The sequence below is a fragment of the Camellia sinensis genome, chromosome 8, assembly GCF_055761805.1.
Source record: "Camellia sinensis isolate YWXY chromosome 8, ASM5576180v1, whole genome shotgun sequence".
Taxonomy (NCBI): Eukaryota; Viridiplantae; Streptophyta; class Magnoliopsida; order Ericales; family Theaceae; genus Camellia; species Camellia sinensis.
In genome coordinates, this window is record NC_138968.1 from 193,931,520 (window position 1) to 193,952,383 (window position 20,864).

Sequence of the window (20,864 nt, forward strand, 5' to 3'; positions counted from 1 at the left end):
GTACCTTACCTTGCTCAGGGTAAGGGGGTCCTGTTCCGACGGAGAGGTGTTGTCGTAATAAATGCTTGCCTCAAAGGTCATGGAGGTGGTGCCAGTGGTGGCGGCGATCGCCGTAGGGGGCGCAAAGGTCGTCCCCGAAAGGCAAGTGGAGGATGAGGCTGTTGGCCCTGGGCCAAGGAGGGAGGGACAGCCTCAGGGGGGTCTTCTACCTCAAGAAGGAGGAGTCGGTAGGACCGCAGGGCGGCTGGAGGGAGAAGAAGGCCCAGCCAAAGCAGGGGCAGATCGCCTTGTAGGGATTGTAGAAGAGGCAGCCTTGCGCTCGGCCTCCAGATTCAACGAGGCTGAGCTGCTAAGGGGGTTATACTTCGCTCAAATGGAGGTAACCACCTTAGCAGGGGCCCTGCTGAGGAAGGCGGGGGGTGGCAAACTCAAGGCAGATGAAGCCAAGGCCCAGCTTGCAAAGTTGAAGGAGAAGAGTGCAAGTTGGGAGAGTGTCCACACTGAGCTGCAAACGGTTCAGGCGGAGCTGGAGGACACACGCCGCCAGGTTGTGTCGCTCGAGTTCCAACTTGCTGGCGAGCAGAAGAAGATCGACGAGGCCCAAAGAGCCTGTGCCGCCGCGGTCGAGCGACATGAAGAGGCTATGAGCAATAATGAGGAGCTGGTCAGGCAGAAGGACGAGGTGGATAGCAGAGTAGGCGATCTCTAGAGGGAATTGGAGGGCGAGCGCGCCAAGGCAGGGAAGAGAAAGGGAGGCTCCATAGGGACTTGGAAGCAGAGAGAGTGAATATAGCGATCCCGGTTTCCCTTTTCTTTACTTGTTATATATAGACTTAGGTTCTGTGGAGCTGATTGTTGAGAGTATGTTGTTTGCACCCTTTAATCCTTATTTTCAGTCTTGGGTTGTGTTGGGAAGATTTGGAGTAGGTTGGTTGAGCTTAGGAACCCAGTCTGGTTGCCCAGATTTTGGCTTGTCCGCTCGAGCGGGGGTTTGGACGCTCGAGCGGGGAATACACCCATCCAGTATGTCCTGTGTAGTGTTGGCCGCTCGAGTGGGGGATTAGACGCTCGAGCGGGAAGTCGTGAATAACGCTCGAGCGGGGAGTTGGGAGCTCGAGCGGGGACATGTCTGCAAAAACTTCTGCGAGTGTGCATTCGCCGCTCGAGCGGGAGTTTGGCCGCTCGAGCGGGAGTCTGTGAGTGGCGCTCGAGCGGGGGTTTCCACGCTCGAGCGGGGCGACTGGTATAAAAATCCGAGATCCGACTTTCTGGATCATTTTTCATCTCCTTTTTGATTTTAAAACCCTAGAACCGTCTTCTCCCTCTCCCTACACACCTTCTCTCTTAGGTTTGATCTACTTAGAGTGTATTTCTACCCTAAGTCCTTTGTTAAAAAGATAGAGAGGGTCAAGGGCTTCCGTTTAATCTGAACAATCGTGGGTTTGGAGCACCTTGGTTTTCGTCATCTTTTTCATTCCAGTTCTTTTCTTCAAGGGTAGGGATTTCCTACTCCATCTTATAAGTTTTGTTCTAAGTTTTGGTATTTTGATATGTTGGAAATGCTTTGGTAATTTTGGGAAAAACCCTAGTTGTAATAATAAATTAATTTGTATAATTAATTTCAGGAGATTGGGGAATTTTGTTAAATTCATGAAATTGAGGAATTCATTGATTAAATGGAGTAGTTGTGTAATTTAAATCACTCACCTATTGAATTGTTGATATTGATATATTTATTTGCAGTCTAGAAATAACTGTTTTGGGCTATCGGTGGAGGATAGTCGTGATTGTTGTAGACATTGCATGTGGATTAGGAATAACTGAAACTAATCACATTGGTTAAGTCATTAATTTTTGACTATTGCATTGATACAGAAAATACGTGTATTGATTGAGCATTGCATTTGCATACATTGTTTTGTGTGGGAGGAGATAGGGGATGTACTCCACGGTTTAGGGGAAGATAGGGGATGGACCTCTAAACCGGATTTTGTTTGGGAGGAGATAGGGGATGGACTCCATTAGCATCACTTTTATGTGTGCTTATTTATATAGAAGTGTTTTATTGATACAACACTAAAATGTGTATCAATCTGGAAGTATGAAGTGTTTTGATTTGAGCTTGAGTCTCATTTGTTTGTTGATATTGGAAGAATGTGAATATGATATATATAATTCACTGTTGTAAGTTTGGCCAGGTTCTGAGCCATGTTGATAAAGTTGGAAAGTAAAACGTATCTTAGACAATAGTGTCATGAGACTGTAAAATGAAGTAAATGATTATCTTGGTTAACCATCTGTTGAACGCTATTGCTTTATTCATTGCTTATATGTGGTTTAGTATATTTCTACTGGGCTGTGGCTCACCCTTTATGGGAACATCATTTTCAGGTTCAGGTGATAAGCTACCTCCAAGGACTTAGCTTGGAAGGACTTGGACTTTGAAGACTATTTCTAGTTATTTGTTTTATTTTATTGTTAGTACAAGTAAACACTCAAGCCTAGGGCTTTATTTATATTTGAGTTAGAACTCATACTTTTGTGTCCAAGTGTTGGCTTGGAAAGATGTAAGCCGTTAGGGCATTAAATTTGATGTTACATGTAATGTTTTTGTTTAGTAAGACTCTGATGAATATTATAATGAATTATTGAAGTGTTTTCTTTAAATAATGCATGTCATTGATATATATATAATGGGTAAATTTTTAGGGCGTTACAGTGAATAAATCAACTTGATTTTTTACAGGTATGATATACTGAATAAATCAGAAAATTTGAACGGTTTGGATTATCAAAATTGGGCCTAAAAGTAGGCCCGACGGCTCTGCAAGGACGGGCACAAGGAGGGGCTTGCAAGGAGAGGATCCTTGTACGGGGAAAGGGGGTCCCAGTCTTAATTCATTCTGTCTTTTGTTAGTGATTTTTTGGCTTATGGACTAAAAATTAAAATGAAGACTGTTTGGTTTGTTTTTGGGAGAGTTGTTTTTGAAAAAAAATTTAGGGAGAGAGTTTAAAAATTTTTAGGTTTGTTCTTTTAAATAACAACAGCAGCTCGACAAAATCAAAGCATATTGATATCAAGTTCCTAGTTGTAAAAGAAAGGGTGCAGAGTGAACAGATTTCCATAGAGCACATTGGGACAAACTCCATGATAGCGGATCCACTTACGAAGGGACTACCACCCAAGGTTTTTCATGAGCACACTGCTCAGATGGGTGTTGTTCTATTTGAGAACATTCTGGTTTAGTGGGAGTTTGTATTTATATTACTGCTTTATGTCAGCCTCGAGTTTTAGCTATGTAATTGGATTAATTTCTGCAGAAATGAAATATTCTGTTTATTACACTCTGTTACGTATTGTGAAGTATTGATCTCAATAAAGTTAAGTAGGACCAGTTGGAAATAGGCATGTATGGATCACATCACATGTAATTTCCATGCTACGCATCCATGATTGATCTATGTCATTTAGCTGTATTAGTATACGTGACCATTGGTGGGTCGAGTTACGATTGATGTAATGAAGACCGCTTTGATCCTATATTAATATAGTTAATGGACAAGATTGTTTGGATACCCTCAAGTTATGATAACAAATTTCTGAGCTCAGTAAAGTTAAGCACATTTTTCAGGATACATATGTGGTCCAATGGGAGATTGTTAGATAATGTCTCAATGGGACCACATAATTAAATGTGGTGTTATCATTTATAAGAAGCCTACAATTTAAGTGATTCAATTTAGTTAATAGGCTTAAGGGTATATGTGTTATGGACCTAATGTGTAGATACTAGCTAGTTGTATAATTTCTATTTCTATGACAGGCAGAAATAGAAATTAAAACATATTGGTTAAAATTGGTTTTCATTCCTTTTGAACTTCCACAACCTTTCAGTTTTGAAAACCAATAAATAGAAATTAAAACCAATAATGGTTAAAGTTGGTTTTCATTCATTTTTAACTTCCACAACCTTTCAGTTTTGAAAACCAATTACAACCTTTAAAAGGTTATGGTCCGTATTCCTTCCCAAGTGAAAAAGGTGAAAAAAGAAGAACACTGCCATTTTATTTTCTAAATCCTCTCAAGGAAAAACATAAGGCACCAAAGGGGAAAGGATTAGAAGGCAATAACATAATCAATAACAAAGAGTTCATTGATAATCACGCTTCCGTTTAACCGTTCATCAATGGATTCAGGTATGTCATTTTGTCTTGATTTCTTGATAATACACATGGTAAATGATCAAAAGTGTAAGGTTTATGTTCTGAAATTTATGTTAACAATGGTTGTGTATTTTGGGAGAGTTGTTTTTTTGGGAGTTTGGAATGATTTGATATTTTGGGAGAATTTGAGTAGATGTGTGTGAGAGAAAAAGTGATTGGAAAGGAGAGAGGAGAGAGAAAAAGTGATTGATTGATATGTAAGTGAGAGAAAGTGATTTTGAAATTTTTTTTACAAAAACTAAAACCAAACAATTTTTTAGAAATTTTTTTCTTTAAAACTCGTCTCCCAAATGCAAACCAAACATAAATTTCCGTTTTCCGGCTCTGCTATACAGGTTATACAGAGTATACACCTCAATCTCATTCTCACTCCCCCTCACTGTCACACTCACTCCTCCTCCACCGAATCACTCCTCCTCCACCGAACCCAGCCTCACCGGCGACCACTCCCGACGGCCACCCACTCGTAAACCCAACCCACCGCTGTAGCCCTCATTTTCTCTGCTTCGCGAACCATAGCTCGACCGCGACCACCATCGGCTGTAGAGAAGGAATTTGTTGACGATAACGTGGGCTTTCAGGCCATAGATGAACCAGGTTCGTCCTCCAAACGCTGAAATAAAAAAGTTAGGGTTGTGATTCACAAAATATATTTCAAAATTACTGTTATGCAGATAGATAAATGGTATGCTTGAAAAATGCGGCACATATTGTGACGAACATTTATGCATTTACCTTTTAGAGTTAAAGTATAAATTTTGCAGAACGTAGTATGAATACGCAGAAACTGATCCAACATAAAATGAAAGGATCACATCTTTGCAGAACATAGTATGATTATGCAGATTGATAATTAGTTGAACGAATGCATATAGTTGTGTAATTTTCAATGTGTGATTGATAATGTGATTTTGCTGAATTTGTTGTCAATCACGCATGAATTGTTGTAATGAACTGCTATCAACTAATGTGTTAGCTGCGTGACTTGAATTAACTATTATCAACATTGGTAACTATTATCAAACTGAACTTAAATGTTCATAACTATTACTGATTTGTTGATAAGTATTTCAGTGTGCTTTGTTGAAAATCACATGTGTCATTTGTTGATAACTATTTCAGTTTGATAACTACTGAATCACAGTCTCCAACAATCTGCCCCTAATCATTTCACTTCAGCATGATTTGTTGATAATAGTTGTTTAACATGTGTGATTGATAATTTACTTGACATTGACCTGATATGTTTGTAAAACTGCCATGTTTGTTCAGATTGAAAATGCTATGTGTGTAACATGTGTGTAATTAATCACAAATGCTATGTTTGAAACTGCTGTATTTGTTCAGTTTCAAAATGCTACGTGTGTACATTGAGCTGCGATGTTTGTTCAAATGCTATTAACAGTTTAGTCTGTGTAACCTCTGTGCAAATGCTATTAAACATGGCAGTTTGAACAAATAGATGTTTTCAGTAAAGACACACTCTGTCCCTCAAATTAACCTAGACCTGCTATTAACCCCATCAAACAGAAGCATAGCAGACCACTACAAATTTCTCATGTATGCGGATTTTAAAAATGGCTTCTTCTTCTAACATTAGCAACATAAGATTACAAACGAGGCTGTGCAATTGTGGAAGAACCGCTGCCATACGTATTGTCAGAACAATAAGAATGGAAATGAAGGGCGTTTGTGCTTTGTTTGCCCATCAAAATATGTAAGTATGTATTGGAAATTTTAATCCTTTAGTAGTCACAGTAATATTTGTCGTATTCAACTAACTGATTGTCATGCATTGTAGAGTACCACTCCCACTCCCCATTGCAATTACTTCAACTTCGTGGCTGAAGATGATGAAGGCGTTATGTCCACAATCCCTTCCAACACTAGAGCTGGTGATGCTTTAACAGTAGAACACTTCAACGATGTAAGGACGAGGCTTCATGACTTGGGAAATGACCATGGTCGAAGGCTTGAAAGGATAGAAAATATAATCAAAGCGATGGTGTATTTCATTATTTTTTCTAGGGCCTTGCTACATGCCCCTAATTTTTGGCCCCCTAATCCCCCTAAATTTCAAACCAAGGCAAAAAAAATAAAAAAACAGTAAAAAAAAAAAAAAAAAAAAAAAAAAAAATTTGCCCAAAACCACGTCGTTTGGGGCATTAGGGGGATTAGGGGGGGCATTTTTAGGGGGACAAATCATTTTGCTATTTTCTATCATTGAGAAATGATTTGTCCCCCTAAAAATGCCCCCCCTAATCCCCCTAATGCCCAAAGCAACGTCGTTTTGGGCATGTTTTTTTTTTTTGCCTTGTTCTGATTTTTCGGGGGATTAGGGGCCCCCAAATTCGGGGGATGTAGCACAGCCCTTCTATCATTTTGTACTTGATCATGTAACTTTCGTACTTGTTTGTATTTTGGGAAATTGAATGGAAGTTTGTACCAGTTTTTGTTGTATTGTACTTCATTATGTAAGTAATGTTTATGGAATAAATTTTATTATGATGTAACTTATGTAACTTACTTAATAGCTTTGTGGAATGAATTTTATTATGGAATGAATGTACGGAATGAATTTTATAAGTTATTATGATGTGACTTATAATGTTAGTCTGTAATGAATTTTGGGAAACATTGGTGTCATTGTAAGAGCTTTGTGGATGCTATTTGGCAGATCTGTGGACGAATTTTGTGGATGGTATGTGGATTCATTTTTGTGGATGCTCTGTGGATGAATTTTGTGGATGCTTTGTGGATGACTGAATTTTTTCGGTGCATTGTCACTTATCTGTGGCCTGTTTTCTGTTGCAGGTTCTCTTATCTGGGTGCATCAATTTTGGTTGTAATGAACAACTTCTGTTATGTGTTGCAGGTTTGTTTGTAATTAACAGATTTGGCAAATCTGTTATCTGTCAACTAGTATCTGTTTGTCACTTATCTGTGGCCTCAACTATTATCTGTTAGCAAGTTGAAAGCAGATGTAGGATGCGTGGTACATTTCTTCACCATCGTGCTGACTTCTTCATTAATGAATATCAATACTCTGTTTCTGCATGGTCTATTGTATATTTTTTTGTTTGAAGGGGAGCTGATTAGTTCATAACAATGCACAATGGGAGAAAAATTGGTAATGCACAGGTTGACCCCATGGGGTATGCTTCCACACAACCGTCGTCTTTGAAAAAACAAAACATTTTGTGCCCATATTGATGGTAAAAGTGTATGAGACCGTTGGCTGGTTGTGCACAATTTTTGTTTGCAATTACAGCTTGTGATTCCAGGCAATGATTCCGACACTTAAACCTTGTTGTCCATATTGAACGATTCACAAACATGAAGTAATCAACAAAACGTAGGTTAATGATAGTTTCTGATATCGGTCATTGACATTACAAAAATATTACCTTGTCATCGTACCAACAAAAATCATAAGACAGATTTTAGTCGAGGACGGTGACCCAAAAAAATACCTTCAACAAATCATTTTGATGAAGACGTTAATGCATGCACCGTTGCAATGGTTAGCAGAGTATGACGGTCTGTTAGTTTCTAAGTCGTTTATTTTCGCGCGACGATGCCATCTCACAAGACTACGCTTACTATGTCATACACATGTCCAGGTCTGCTAATCCTCGCTCAAATCAACAACTTCGGAGTCTGAGTAATCTGAAAGGTCAGGGTCCGACACCAGTGCAGGATCCTCCATTATAGCCTTTATCGCAGATGCCGGGTTCGATCCATGTATCTTCGACTCTGCCTTTGCGTCCTCTATCTGTGAGTTCCTAATGAGTCGACGAGTCATTTGATCAACCTCACTTTGCAAACGATGCCTAAGTTGGGAGTCGCTGACATGAGGGAATTGCCGCTGCATTTCAACCGATCGGGCTTTTGTGACCTTCAGGAAAGCACATCGACAGTGGTGTTCACACTGAACTCGTTTGGCAAACAGTGAAACTGGAATTCCAAAATACTTCCCCAGGCAAGCATCTTGTATTGGGGTGTAGTTGTAATCCCGTAGAGGTTCAAAACTCCACAGTGGGAACCCTGTTTCAAAGAAACGTCGATCACCGAAGGAATCAATATACCCACCTGCATAATCCAATTCTGGTGACTTCGGTCGGGAGCTGCCAGCCGTTGCAAGTGATTGTCCACGACCACGTTTACCGTGGTGTGCATCCATAGGTGTGAAGCTTCTTGATTGAGTCCAACTTTGTTTTCGCAGGTTCACGAAGAATATATGGACGCAAAAACAAACCCAAATGCAAAGGAAACAACACTGGTTGCAACCTTTTTGTGGTTGGTTGTAAATGTTAAATTACCTTCAACCCATAGTCATTAATACGTTGGTGGTAGGTTTAAAGACGTGAACACACTTATTGTTGTTTGGTGGCAACAACTACCCAAACTGCGTAAAAGCAACTTAATGACTGCGGGTATTGCATTTAAAGGTTCGGTGCAATTGGAACGGCATATGTATCTGATAAGAGCAATTTTGCTAACCTTTATGGATGAGTAGACATGTAATTGGCTTGGGGCACAAATACAAATGACGAATGTGACTGTATGATGAACTGTGGGTGTGGAAATCAATGACAGTGGGCTAGTACTGATGGAAGGTACAATGCATGTGTGTTGGAAATGCCAAATAATGGACGATCAGGGGTACTGAACGGATGACTTGGTGCATGCAAGAAGGAACGAATTTTTGCAAGATGAATTCGGCCAGTTTGAGAAATTAATACGATGTATGTCACAATGCATGAGGTCTTCTGCAAACATACAAGTCATGTACCATATATTACAAATACTTACAGCATAGTGTTGTGTAATATTATGAATCTGTACATTCCTTTAAAAAAGTAGTCAGTAAAATAAACCATACACATATTCCTACAAAATGTCCGATTCGAACAAGATTGAAGCTATTGTTGAAGCTCATGTTGCTCCTGTATTCCAACAGTTGCAAGCTATCTACGAAAGGCTGAATGAAGTGGACACACGGTTGTCAAGTTTGGAGCGGCAAGTCGGCGCTATCAAGCAGAACGTTGATTGGCTGACCGATGACAAATTGGCGGCGGACGAAGCGAAGTCTGATAAGACAATGGATGAGGACAGTCAGTCAGACAGTACGGACAACTCTTCAGAAGACGCTACTGATGATGCAGCAGATATGTAGATTTGATTTATTTTTTTTTTATCCTTCCCTGTAAGCCATGAAAGTTTTTTTTTGGCTGGAGTCATATGTGCTAATGGGCTGATATATAACTTACCTACGAAGAGTATTGAGTTTTCATTCATAATGTGGTTTCTTTCATTTTTGAAAATTAATTTTGCCTTTTTTGTAATTAAATTATAAATTAACTTCGGTAACAAAAGCAGCCGTAAATTATATACAGTTACAGTCGCATTCATCCGAACAAGAAACATGCATAAACAAAACAGTACTAAGTCAGCAGCCACGTCGACATGTTTGATCCATGTTTACATCGACATGTTTGATCCATGTTTACAGTTGGTCCATATTTACATCGTCCAGCAAAAACAATACTGGGGACCCATAATTAACATCCATATTGAAATCAAAGAATAAAAAATTAGTTAAAGTCCTATTGCCACCCAAATTAGTGGCGTACTGGCAGCCCATTCCCATCACTGGCCTAGCTTGTGGCATTGCTCATATGAAGGCAGTCCCGGTACTCTGCGATCTTTGCATTATTGACATCCATAACGATGTCAACCAACAACTTATGACGCACAGAGGGAGCGAACTTTGTCCACAAAAATCGTAAGACAAATCAGTTAAAATTGGAGGACGTACGAGGAAGGATTTGATTGACAAATGGAAATTAAGCGGTAGAATGTACCTTGTGTGGACCGGGGCTTAAATCAGGTTGCTGCATGAATTTGATGACGAACATCCCACAGTCAAACGTGCTACAAAAATAATTTCACATTAAAGTTGTCGTCAATACGTAATAGGTTCATTAAGTCAGTCATGCAGCTTAGACATTAATGTGAGGGAGGGATTGTGGATTACTCGTCCAGTTGTTGTACTGGCCTCTCGTCTAACATGCAGCGGTGGAAGGTACGCACGTCTGTAACATAATCATTTCCAAAGTGTAGTTGCAGCAAGTCGTGCATAGTTTCAACCTGTTCCACAAGGTTGAAGTTGGTTTACGTAAAGGATGTTCAAGTTTTTTGTAGTGTTCAGAAATGCACCAGAAGGACATACCAAAATTTTAGCTGCATTTAGCTTCCTTTTGTTCGGTCGGTTGGATGGGACTGAGTCGAATAGGTAGGCTACACGGTCCACCATATCAATTTTAACGCACAACCAATGCACTCCTCAGTAATTGAAAGGCACGTAAATCTACACGAAAACACAACGGCAGACCTTGTTTAGAGGCCATGCAAACATGTAATGGCTTTCATATTTTCGTTTTAATATAACGGGATGAACATTGATATTACCCTCTGGCATGCATCAATCGCACCAGTGTATCTGTCATGTCCGAAAAATGATGTGACGATATGTTCATGGTCCAGAGGTTGCATATCTTTATTTAGAATCATAGTCTGCATGTGTAATGCGTAAAGGTCATTGACGGAAACATTTGTCAAAATATGTCATACACAATACACAACGTAGCTTTAAACACTTACTTACCGACAGATATACGGGAAAGAACCAATCAGTGTGCCTCCCGTCATTGTGTAAATCCCTCTGTCGATTAGTCAATTGCACCACCACCAAGTTGATTGGTTGGAACATTGTATGCAAGACACAAGGCAAGTTGATTAGAAAGGTTTCTGAGTTAGGGGTACTGAAAAACGCAGATTCATATTTGTGCAGCCAACACTTACAGTGTCGGATAGCCACGACCCTGGTTTGAGCGTGCGCATGTCACGCCGGGTGCCAACTTCACATGCCCGTCCATGAAGATTCATGGAAACAACAATGTCCCTACAAGCAATAAATGATCCTTAGAACGATAGTTATTTCACAGTGGACTGTCATTGAAAATTTGCAAGTAGTAAATGAAACAATACATTTCATTTTTGCTATCGTCAAATACATAGTGAAGAAGTTTTTGTTCCTCCGCCGATAACAACCCTTCGCTGTCCAACATCGTCAACGAGTCCTACAAAAATAAACAGCCAACTAACAGTACACATTTCATAAAAGTATTGAAGCTTATATTACAAGGTCTGTAGTCATAAAAAAAACGTGAAATGATGTAAAAACTGTGAGCCCCAGAGTTTTCCCAACTTGTGATGTTTGGTGCGGAGTTTGTTAGAAATGTGTACTAACATATGGCAGCAGTCATAACTGCAAACATGCAATTCTTTGACAACTAGTACAATACAACACAGATGATTGTAAAATTACTGATTCACATTATTGATGTGGGCATGAATTGGGTATTCACAACTTGTGGGGCATTAAAGGCAGTATTTGTACCTTGTTCACGTTGTCCACACCATCAACATCCACAGGTGAACTGCTGTCGTCAACTCCACTATTTGTTTTGCTATCGATGCACAATTGCATATCCCCGACCTCAGTGGCTTGAACTCCACTTCCGCACATTTTTCCTTTTCCTTTTCCTTTTCGTCTTCCCTTTGCACTTCTTCTAACGATTCCAGTTGCTCCCAATGGTTTGCCAAGCTTAGTAGGAGAAGTATGCACATCGCACGCCACGTTCTTCATGCCCACTGACTGAAGGTCAGGACTGTATTTATCTTCAGTTTCATATGTTTCCCCTGACTGAAGGCCTCCCTTCTTGTTGTTGTCGCCACCTTCTTCGATGTTCAGCTTGTGCCCATCATGCAAATGACTTTTGTCCCTTGCCAAGGTTCCCTTCAAAATATGTTGTTGGTGATCCACCCCTTGTACATCTGAAATATTACACTCCATTGGGTTAACTTCGTCCGATGGTTTGACCACGCCATCCTCATGCGCCTCGACTCCAACAGCAGGGTCCACACCCTGTTTGGCCACGCCTGCCGGTTGCGGTGTAGAGAATATACCTTCGATGAGGTGGTGTAGCATTTGCTTCAGTTCACGTAAATTGGTTTGTTCAGTGAACGGTTCGTTGCAGCCCAAACTGAAACGTTGAAGCAGTTGCTTCAGCATGTCCTTCAGTTGAGCAACATTGGAGGAGAGGTTAATGATACACACATCATTGCCTTCCACCTAATTATACATACACATTCGTGAACTTAGTCTTACAAACCATCTTCAAATGATGTGGCTCAACTGTGTGAAAATTGCGTAATGCTTGGATGGATTACCTTGTCATTGCGAACAACTTGCTTGCCTTCGAAATGTCGCAACATCTCCATTAAATCTGTTTGGTTGTGGAGAACTTGCTTCATCATTTCCTTCAGTTCACGAATGTCGGACTCCAAATTGCTCATACGGACTTCATTGTACTGTCCTGTTTGTTGGTTCTCGACATGGCATGCATCCATGTCAGCATCATCGGCGTTACTGTAATCAAACTCCACCTAATCATAGAAACGCATAAATGAAGTCTGACATTGTATGTTGAAGACAAGTGGGTCGATGGTGTGAAATGTGCACAGTGGTAGGAGTGCTTACCGCAATTGTTGGGAAATTTTGCTTCCTTCTGATACGTCGCAGCGTCTCCCGTATTTGGGTATCACCCCAATAATGAAGCCGAGGTGTGGACCGCGTCGTAGTCGAGCTCAGACAAACACAATCAAGGTACAACAGCTGTGGACATTAAGGGGCATACCATAATTAAGTTGTTCTTCCCACAGAAATGAACTATATTCAGTAACAATGACATTCATTATTCTCAATTTTGCAGTGGAACGTACATAGCATACCGATTTTGTTGAGGATGCTGTCAACTTTATAGGCACATATCATGCAATGTTTTTTGGGGAAAAAATTGTACAGCACACCAAGGACTTTATTGATGAAACCAAGAAAAATTTTTTATGTACATGTTCCCCTCTTCGCAACGTAGTTTTAATTGGTTCCTCCATTGAGGTTCAGCATACTTTTTGCCCTGTACTCTTTGTTCTTAAATTCATGACGGTAGTCACACAAAATTTATTTCTACAAGTACCATACTTGGTCAGGAAGAGTGCTGTTTGTCGTACTCACAAAGCAGGTACCATTGTATGTCCCAATCAAGGCCAATTTGTTGAACCATGACAGAACAATGCATGAAACACATGAAGGGGGGAATGGAAAAAAAATTCAAGGTATTGGCATACCATTAGCAGGAAAACACATCCAGTTGCACCGCGATGACCTTTATACTTGCGAACACCGTTGTGAAGGAATTGCAGTGTCAACTTTGCCCAATTACAAGCTCGCATACGATTCACGTCCTTCACGGCATGAATGAACGATGGCTTCAACCCGGTCATTGTGGTAGGACACAACATGGCCCCCAACACGTACAGCGCAAATTTCCGCCGAAACTCGTCCTCCGCACCAGCAGTCTCGGTCAGATAAAGTCTCAACTTGTTCAAAGGAATGACTCCGTTAACAACTCCAACCTCATCGTAGATATTGGGATATGCTTCCAATGACCCAGCCAACTGCACGTCATCGCCTTCACACCGTATTCCCAATAAAACATTAACTGCCTTACACGTGAGCCTGACTTGACAACCATGGACATTCAATGAACTACTGTCAGGATCGAAGTTCTGTACCAACCATGCGCACAAGTCGTGATCTATACGTGTACACTTCATCCCCAGGAGGCCAGCAAACCCAATGTCAATGACTGCCTGCTTTTGTGCTTCGTTGAACCGGTTAACTAGCTCAACAATTGACTTCAATGATATGCGGAGTTGCCTTTTACCCTGCACATTTTTTACCCTTAAATTAATAAAAAAATACAACCAACAATGTCAGCAAAGCAGGACCTAGGCAAATGCATTTACGAAAACATGAAGTACGTAATGACCTTTTCAGACTTCGGTGCACATGGTACTACTTTGGCGTGTTCCTCAGCGCTCGCCTTAGCCATTTCGACAAACCTCTTTTTCTCATCAGAGGGGAGTGCCTTCCACCTTTCCCCAATCTCCTTTCTAGTCTTTAACCAAGAAAATGACAGACGTACAAGACAAGTAACAACTATGAGTCCGAAATTACTGTAACTACAACTTTATGCCAAACGCAATCCGCGTGCATTGTTGCTAATTAAATAAGATTGCAAATACAAATAACAGTTGCAGCAAAAAGTCAGCGACGAAACGTAGCTGGACTTTTACAACGAATTGAAATTTACAAAAACAATAGGAAGGTGACATTATTACATGCTACAATCCTACAAACGCGAAACAATCACAAGCCCACTACGACCATTCAATACAACGTGTGGATAGCAACCCAGCGATGTGTTTCCATCATACTGTATTATAGAGAATACAGATTTCAACACTCACCATTTTTCGTCGAGTGTTGTCTGGCCCTTGCATTTCCTTGAATTGTTGCTGGCTGCATGCAAGCATCGTCAAGCTTATCATCACTAAATGTGAAATATGAATACATATATATATATATATATGCAAGTTTTTATGTCACGCTGGCCCTGAAATCGGCATAAGACAGCTTTCGTACATCCGGGACTGAATCGACACCAAGTTAAACATTTTCAGACATGCGGAACAAAACCAATTTGAAACATCACAAACTGAACTTCGACGAGGCGCGTAATTTCAGTACGAAATATGTAATTCCAGATTGTCAAAATAAAGAACTAGTACCTGTAACAAATGAATGGTGCAACTGGCCGCTTTCGACAAGAGCCAGCGATAGTGTCAGACATTTGGATATGTTGTTCGGCAATTGTCTTCAATCTTTTCCTTCCCCTTATGAAAGAGCAAATCATACAAATTAGATTGAAGGGAAAATTACAGGGGTGGTGTACACATTTTGTCCGTCGTCTAATTTCGATCGATGCACTTTAAACTACCTAAATTGTGACAGTCCATTTCAAATTTCGTGGACATTTTCGGTCAAATTGCTAATGCCGTTTGTCATTTTTAAAACAAAGATTGTAATGTCAATTGATTCAGATTATGTAAGTTCAGTAAAGTTATAAGTTGACTACAACAAAAAATACAGTTGCCACGTATATGCATATTTTCTGATACAAAACAGTGAAGAGTTGAAATCAAATGGACGTAATTGAAACAAAAGTTCAAAATTGATGGTGCAAAGCGAGGCCATTCAAAATTTGTGCAAAACAAATAACACAAACACAAAAGTACAAGGGCTGCTGTAAGAATTGATCCGGAAAAAAATCAGCGTATTCCTTGGTGATGGATTTCGTTTGTTTACAAACATATGTACCAAACCAACTGGTAGAAAGTCTTTAAGGAGAAAACTAACATTGTTGGTGCGAGGTGACCAATATTCATCAGATGCAATGACGACAACTCCTGCAAAGTATTGCAATCAATATTTACAGGAACACAAACAAACGGCTGCAACATGTGGCTGTTAACCTTAAAATTTTGCGTAAACACAGACAACAACACGCAGAATTTCCCAACACATACAGATTTTGAAACAGACAAAAGAAAGGGCACACATGGAAATTTTGCATTTCTTTCACACAGCTTACAATTAAAACAATTATGTGTACAAGCGATAAATGCATAATTTCACAAATATTCAAGAGGAAGGACTACATTGTGTTTTTCATTTAGGGCTGAAGGACTACACGCACATACTTTTATGAAGGCCCGCCTACAAATGACAAAGAAGCAACTGAACTATTTCATGACGGGGTTAAACAATCAGGACACGATTCTTCTGTGACAGAAATTGGTGCTCATCCTAGGCACAAAAACCAGATGAAACCCCATCCATCAAGTTGAGGGCTTCAATTTCCTACTGAGCAACTTGGTTGCAGAGAATCGAGGTGGCTGCATCGTGGCCCGTGCTCCATTACCTTTGGGTGGTCAGATCAGAGAAGAATACTTTTCTGTGGTTGACGTGTCTGTAGGTGAAATCTTTAGGAGGGATCTCAACTGTGCGTGCACATACAGTGTGCTCCCATCGTAGGTGATGTTCAACTGCTTAACGAAGTTGTTCAGTTCTTCAACTTCACGAACTGTCGTAAGGGTGAGGTGAAGAAATTCAGAGAAGTCAACAAGCCCAGGCAATTCACGAAGAAAATCTAATTTGTAGAAATGGACAACCTTGCCTGTCATTGCACGCAACTTTTGAATGACGGTTACCTTTCTGTTGAAGTTATCATCTTGCATATATATACAGCAGTTACATTTGAAGAGGAAGGTAGCTGTCATTCATGAGTTGCGGGCTGTTTGAACTTCATTGAGCGTAGAAATGAAATGCGTACTCTCATTTGTCTTTTTTATGACCTTCGTGCAGAATGAGAATGGATGGGTACGTTAGTAATATTTTTTGGCAGGCAGTGGCAGTCTTGCTTGTTTCATTGTCGCATACAATTGATGAAACTTGTTTGTCAACCACAGAAAAGTATTCTTCTCTGATTTGCCCACTGTCTGAGCACCCGAAGGTAATGGAGCACGGGCCAGGATGCAGCCACCTCGATTCTCTGCAACCAAGTTGCTCAGTAGGAAATTGAAGCCCTCAACTTGATGGCTGGCCTTGCCAACAACTTAAGCGGCCGGAGAGTGCGTACACACTGTATGTGCACGCACAGTTTAGATCCCTCCTAAAGAGTTCACCTACAGACACGTCACCCACGGAAACAGAGGGCATTGACGATGCCCGGATGGACCACATCTTAGAAAAGTTGGATATTAGACAAGGACTGAAGGCAAACTTCTTCCTTAATCTGTTAGGGTTCTCCGACTCAGATGGGGAGAAGGTATTGGTTTTCAGCCATCGTCTCCGGCCACTTAAGTTGTTGGCAAGGCCAGCCATCAAGTTGAGGGCTTCAATTTCCTACTGAGCAACTTGGTTGCAGAGAATCGAGGTGGCTGCATCGTGGCCCGTGCTCCATTACCTTTGGGTGGTCAGACAGTGGGCACGATGCAGCCACCTCGATTCTCTGCAACCAAGTTGCTCAGTAGGAAATTGAAGCCCTCAACTTGATGGTTGGCCTAGCCAACAACTTAAGTGGCCGGAGACGATGGCTGAAAACCAATACCTTCTCCCCACCTGAGTCGGAGAACCCTAACAGATTAAGGAAGAAGTTTGCCTTCAGTCCTTGTCTAATATCCAACTTTTCTAAGATGTGGTCCATCCGGGCATCGTCAATGCCCTCTGTTTCCGTGGTTGACGTGTCTGTAGGTGAACTCTTTAGGAGGGATCTAAACTGTGCGTGCACATACAGTGTGCACGCACTCTCCGGCCGCTTAAGTTGTTGGCAAGGCCAGCCATCAAGTTGAGGGCTTCAATTTCCTACTGAGCAACTTGGTTGCAGAGAATCGAGGTGGCTGCATCCTGGCCCGTGCTCCATTACCTTCGGGTGCTCAGACAGTGGGCAGATCAGAGAAGAATACTTTTCTGTGGTTGACAAACAAGTTTCATCAATTGTATGCGACAATGAAACAAGCAAGACTGCCACTGCCTGCCAAAAAATATTACTAACGTACCCATCCATTCTCATTCTGCACGAAGGTCATAAAAAAGACAAATGAGAGTACGCATTTCATTTCTACGCTCAATGAAGTTCAAACAGCCCGCAACTCATGAATGACAGCTACCTTCCTCTTCAAATGTAACTGCTGTATATATATGCAAGATGATAACTTCAACAGAAAGGTAACCGTCATTCAAAAGTTGCGTGCAATGACAGGCAAGGTTGTCCATTTCTACAAATTAGATTTTCTTCGTGAATTGCCTGGGCTTGTTGACTTCTCTGAATTTCTTCACCTCACCCTTACGACAGTTCGTGAAGTTGAAGAACTGAACAACTTCGTTAAGCAGTTGAACATCACTTGCGATGGGAGCACACTGTATGTGCACGCACAGTTGAGATCCCTCCTAAAGATTTCACCTACAGACACGTCAACCACAGAAACAGAGGGCATTGACGATGCCCGGATGGACCACATCTTAGAAAAGTTGGATATTAGACAAGGACTGAAGGCAAACTTCTTCCTTAATCTGTTAGGGTTCTCCGACTCAGGTGGGGAGAAGGTATTGGTTTTCAGCCATCGTCTCCGGCCACTTAAGTTGTTGGAAAGGCTAGCCATGAAAGTGAATGCTTCAACTCTTGATTCAGAATTGGGTGTGGGAACGAATAGCTCTCTACAAAATTTGGAAATCGTCATCCTCATTTCAACTCTTTCAATTGGCTTTCCTATGTTTTAAGTTGAATACCGTCAACTATGCATGAACTTCAGCACTGAAAGAAAGAGTTGTTTACTGTGTTACACGGACTCGGGTACGGGTCCCAGGTGCGGTATGCATGTACAGGTCCGACTCATTATATCTTAACCCTACATTCAATGGTACACGGTGTGGGGAAAAAATATCATATTTTTAATCTAATATGTGCCATAAAATGGTACTATATGTAACTCACGGTGTCAAAATCACATTTATAGTAATTTCACAATAATTTGCACATATAATAATTGTGTTTTATACAATTATATAAGAAGTGTCCGTTGAAAAGTATCCGACACATATCCCATACCCTTGTCCGACTCTCAGGTGTCCGACACGGGTATTTGATCTATTTTGAAGAGTCCGTGTACCACAGATTGTTTCTAAACATAAGTTCCGGCAATATAAAATCACCGAGTACAGCAAAATTTAAAGCACAATTCAACCGAGTGTGCTACCTGTTGCGGAAACAAGATTAGTCACTGTTTGTTTATCGAGTTTCTTATTTTTGCTTTTTTGGCTACTCGAAAAGAAAAAAAAAATTTGTTTTTCCCGTGCCAACATTACACAAATTTCTTTTAAAGTCTTCTTTCGTTATATATAACCCAACATAACAAGTTCGCCATGTAAATGCAGAACACCTTTTATTCTTGTTGCTAACTACTATCATACCTATGTTCAACTTGCAGCACTAATAGCAGAGGGAAGACTTCCTATTCGGAAGGGAGAAAATACAAAAAATCGAGTACAGAACAGTTCCTATTGGGTTCATTTCGGTTAGCAGAGGGAAGAGTTCCTATTCGAATAGCACAAAATACCAAAATGGAGTACAGAACAGTTCCTATTGGGTCGATTTCGGGTTGGGTGTGAAGGTATATGCGAATGATAGAAGACAAACAAGGAGACAGATAATGTACCAGCACGAAATAAAGGAAATACCAACCGGATCAGACGAACCGACGGTGGTGCTCGATTAACCCTTGCGGTTGTGCTCCACCGACAAAAATCAACTCAAAAAAAGTATTTACGCATCCACTTCCATGGCTAGCCTTCCCAAGAACTTAAGCTCAGCACTCAAATATTGTTCTCTGTAAAACCCTACAGCTACGGGGAAATGGAACAACGGAGAGACGGGCAGACAGAAAGACAAACAAAGAGAGAGGTCCGAGATGGAAGAGAGACGGACGGGCCGACGAAACTTACACCTCTTCTGAACACTTCGGCAATTTTTTAAGTTTTATACTTGTTCTGACAACCTACACCTTTTAATGAAAACTGACATCATTTATAAATTAATTTTCTTCATAAAAGTTACACCTTGGAACTTTATCTTTACATTACATTAATTTTCTTAGTAAAAGTTACACCTTGGATCTTTTCCAAAAACGAAACATTCAGCTTTAATTCGGATTGGTCTTCTTTGGGAACTTATATCTTTTGTAAAAACGAAACATTCAGCTTCGATGGTTGCTCTTATTTGGGAACTTGTACCTTTTGTAAAAAATCACAAAGTTTACAACTATTCCTAAAGTTTACACCTTTCCTAAAAATTTACACCTCCTCTCGGAAATATTTACAACTTCTTGAAAAATGACACATTTTGTGGAAAAACCTTTTTCGTAAAATTTACACTTATTATTTCAAGTTACACCTTTAGTGAAAAACAAAACTTACATCTTTTCTATGGTCATTTACACCTTCTACGGACAAACATACACCATATTTGAAAAGGTTATACCTTTTGTCAAATAATTTCTTGGTGTGTTTGGTAACGTTTACGTTTTCAGTTTATATTTACAAAAAATTTATAAACTAGTTTTTGTTTATTTTTTGAAAAACATAAACTACAAACGCGTTTCGTAATTGACAAAATGTTTTAAAAAAATTTAAAATATAAAAAAGAGTGAGAAATGGCGAGTGGTGGCAAGTGGCAGCGGAAGACGGTGGTGGAAAGTGGTGACGGTGAGTGGTGGGTGGTGGTGGTGGTGGTAGTGGGTGGGTGATGGTGGCAGGTGGTAGCGAGTGGGTGGTGGTGGTGGTGGTGGTGGTGGCGGGTGGTGGTAGCGGGTAGGTGACGGGTGGTGGTGGTGAGTGGATGGGTAACGGTGACGGGTGGTGGGTGGTAGCAAGTGGGTGGTGGTGGCAGGTGGGTGGCGGATGGCGGGTGGTGGTAGGTGCTAGGTGGTGGCGAGTGGTGATGGTGGGTGGGTGGGTGGGTGGGTGGGTGACAGCGGCGGGTGGTGGGTAGTAACGAATAGGTGGTGGTGGTGATGGTGGCGGGTGGTGGTGGCAGGTGGGTGGCGGATAGCGA

At 40.8% G+C, this 20,864-nt stretch overlaps 1 protein-coding gene and 1 long non-coding RNA gene across 2 annotated transcripts; both read right to left on the bottom strand.

Annotated features, from left to right (window-relative positions):
• Nucleotides 1-9,708: 9,708 nt before the first annotated feature.
• LOC145796776 (uncharacterized) lies at nt 9,709-10,411 on the bottom strand. Its single transcript, XR_014337287.1, has 3 exons — nt 10,265-10,411; nt 10,092-10,161; nt 9,709-9,995 (listed from the first exon to the last, which is right to left on the bottom strand). It is a non-coding gene; the product is annotated as an uncharacterized LOC145796776 (long non-coding RNA).
• A 2,931-nt stretch (nt 10,412-13,342) lies between these two features.
• On the bottom strand, nt 13,343-14,310 carry LOC145796777 (uncharacterized). Its single transcript, XM_082881924.1, has 2 exons — nt 14,184-14,310; nt 13,343-14,079 (listed from the first exon to the last, which is right to left on the bottom strand). The coding sequence occupies exons 1-2, from the start codon at nt 14,244-14,246 to the stop codon at nt 13,393-13,395; spliced, it is 750 nt and encodes a 249-aa protein (XP_082738050.1). The 5' UTR covers nt 14,247-14,310; the 3' UTR covers nt 13,343-13,392.
• Between the last annotated feature and the right edge of the window lie 6,554 nt (nt 14,311-20,864).

Coding starts and splice junctions, on each gene's coding strand:
- LOC145796777 (XM_082881924.1), bottom strand. CDS start 14,246: ATGGCTAAGGCGAGCGCTGAGGAACACGCCAAAGTAGTACCATGTGCA. Junction 14,080..14,183: donor GTGCACCGAAGTCTGAAAAG/GTCATTACGTAC, acceptor AAAAATGTGCAG/GGTAAAAGGCAACTCCGCAT.